The 2310-nt window shown below is 28.6% G+C and overlaps 1 protein-coding gene across 1 annotated transcript; it reads right to left on the bottom strand.

Annotated features, from left to right (window-relative positions):
• Nucleotides 1-236: 236 nt before the first annotated feature.
• On the bottom strand, nucleotides 237-974 carry LOC123894005 (ethylene-responsive transcription factor ERF018-like). Its single transcript, XM_045943864.1, has one exon. It carries the CDS (start codon nucleotides 972-974, stop codon nucleotides 237-239), a length of 738 nt encoding a protein of 245 aa, XP_045799820.1.
• Between the last annotated feature and the right edge of the window lie 1336 nt (nucleotides 975-2310).

The following is a 2310-nucleotide window of genomic DNA, read 5'->3' as shown; positions in this document are numbered from 1 at the left end:
CTTAGCTCGGCTGATAGAAACATTATTTATTGATAAAAATTTGATAGATCCCAAATTTTGTACGATCTATATTTAATAAATTCATCAAACATCTTAATGCATTTTTTTTTGTATAAACGAACTCACCCTTCAATTTTTTCAAAAAAAATTGAGAGGATCTTAATCTCGGTGAAGAGGTTCCACCGTTCAATTTATTGCCAAAGCAACAACCACGTACGAATCATGCACATGATCAATCAAAAATTCCAACTCCAAAGAAATGAATGATCTGAAAAAGCATTTTCACATTCATTTTGGTCATCATTATTATGTTCCTCAAAAGATTGAGTAGAATATTGTAGCTCACTAGAGTATTGCATATTTTCTAGCCCATTATAGAGGCTATAATCAATGCTATTAGCAACACCATTCATGTTATCAAACATATCCTCAAATGTCCAATCCATCCTCCTCATATCACTCTCATTGTCATAAAGAGGACATGATGAGTAAGAATTGGCATCATTTTGTGACTCTATTGGTACTTGTTGATCTTCTTCTTCTTCTTCTTCTTCTTCGTCTTCTTGATTGCTCAACTCAATTGGTGGCGAGTAATCATTGGCAAACTTGGCAGCAATCTCTTGAATCTCTTGTGGTGAAAGAGATTTGAGACCAACACCATGATGAACAGCTACATTGATGGTAAGGGGTGTATTAGGAAAATTGAAACTAGCATGGCGACCACGTAGACAATAAAGAGCTGCATCAAATGCTCTTGCAGCTTTTTCTTGTGTATCATATGATCCTAACCATATTCTTTCACGGCTATTTGGAAGCCTAATTTCAGAGACCCATTTTCCCCATTTTCTTTTCCTCACCCCTTTGTATAATTTATTAGTACTAGTGTTATTGTTGGAACAAGATATGTTGTGGTCATTTGGGGTGACATTGATACTACTAGTAGGAATGTTGGAATCAATCATGTGTGTGTTCATGGTTGGTAATTTGGTATATGATGAGTGGATATGGGTTTAACTGGCTTTTATAAGTTGTGATTATTTCCATGAAATAGACAGCTTAGAATGTAAGACTTACATTCAAACAAGGATTTAATTCATGTAATGTAAGACGGACGGTTTGTATAAAGACTTTCTATTTAAAGAGTTTTTGCATCTTTGATCAATCGTATATTCTTTTTGTTTTAAGATGAATTTCACTTTAATAAAACAAATTGTTTTAAAATGAATGTTATTTACATTTTTGGGTAAATGATCATTTACCCCCCTGCAAAATAAGCAAATTTTCATTTACCCCCTGCACAGATTTTTTTTCTGTTTACCCCCTTGCAAAAAATAGATTCCCTCATTTCGCCCCCTGGGTGTACTGCATGACAAGTGACTATGCAAACCTGTTGACGTGGCTTGTACATGTGGAAAAAATCATTTATATTTTTTTTTTTAAATTCCACGTCAGATAATATTTTTTTTTTAAAAATAATAATTTTTTTCCTACAAAATAAAAAAAAAATCTGTTTTTTTTCCCCAAAATTTTTTTAAAAAATTCCTACAAAAAAAATTAATTTTTTTTTCATACAAATGATTTTAAAAAACTTTCCAAAAAAAAAATTTCCTCCCAAAATTAAAAATAAAATGAATTTTCTTATTTTTCTCCCAAAATAAAGATTTACTCCGAAATAAAGTTTATTTCCGAAATAAAAATTTTAAAGATTTATTTTCAAACTTTTTGAATTAAAAAAAACATAATCTTTATTTTTTAAAAACAAAACTTTATTTTTTGTTATTCTCTTTGAATTAAAAAAAATAGAAAAAGATTTTCAAAAAAAATATAAAATAGAAAAACAAGTTTTATTGGTGTTTTCCTCTTCTATCAAAACCATTTGCCCTAAAACTAGAAAATTATAAAGAAGCAGAAGACAATATAATGATGTAGAAGATGATTTCGGCGATTGAAGAAGACGACGACAAATACAATCATGACGGTGGAAGCAAACGATTACGGCGAAGATTCTGTTTTTTTTAATTCAAAAAGATTTGAAAATAAATCTTTATTTTTGGAGTAAAATAAGAAAATTCGTTTTTTATTTTATTTTAGGAAAAAAATACTCAATAATTTTGTACGAAAAAAAAGTTATTTTTGGGAATTTTTTTTTAAAATTTTGAAAGAAAAAAAAAACAAAATTCATTTTTTAAATTTTGTAGGAAAAAATTTTTTTAATTTTTTTTTTTGAAAAAAATATTATCTGACGTGGAATTTAAAAATAAATATAAATGATTTTTTTCCATGTGTACAAGCCACGTCAGCAAATTTGCA

Source organism: Trifolium pratense, linkage group LG1, assembly GCF_020283565.1.
Source record: "Trifolium pratense cultivar HEN17-A07 linkage group LG1, ARS_RC_1.1, whole genome shotgun sequence".
Lineage (NCBI taxonomy): Eukaryota > Viridiplantae > Streptophyta > Magnoliopsida > Fabales > Fabaceae > Trifolium > Trifolium pratense.
This window is presented reverse-complemented; position numbering and strand designations above follow the sequence as displayed.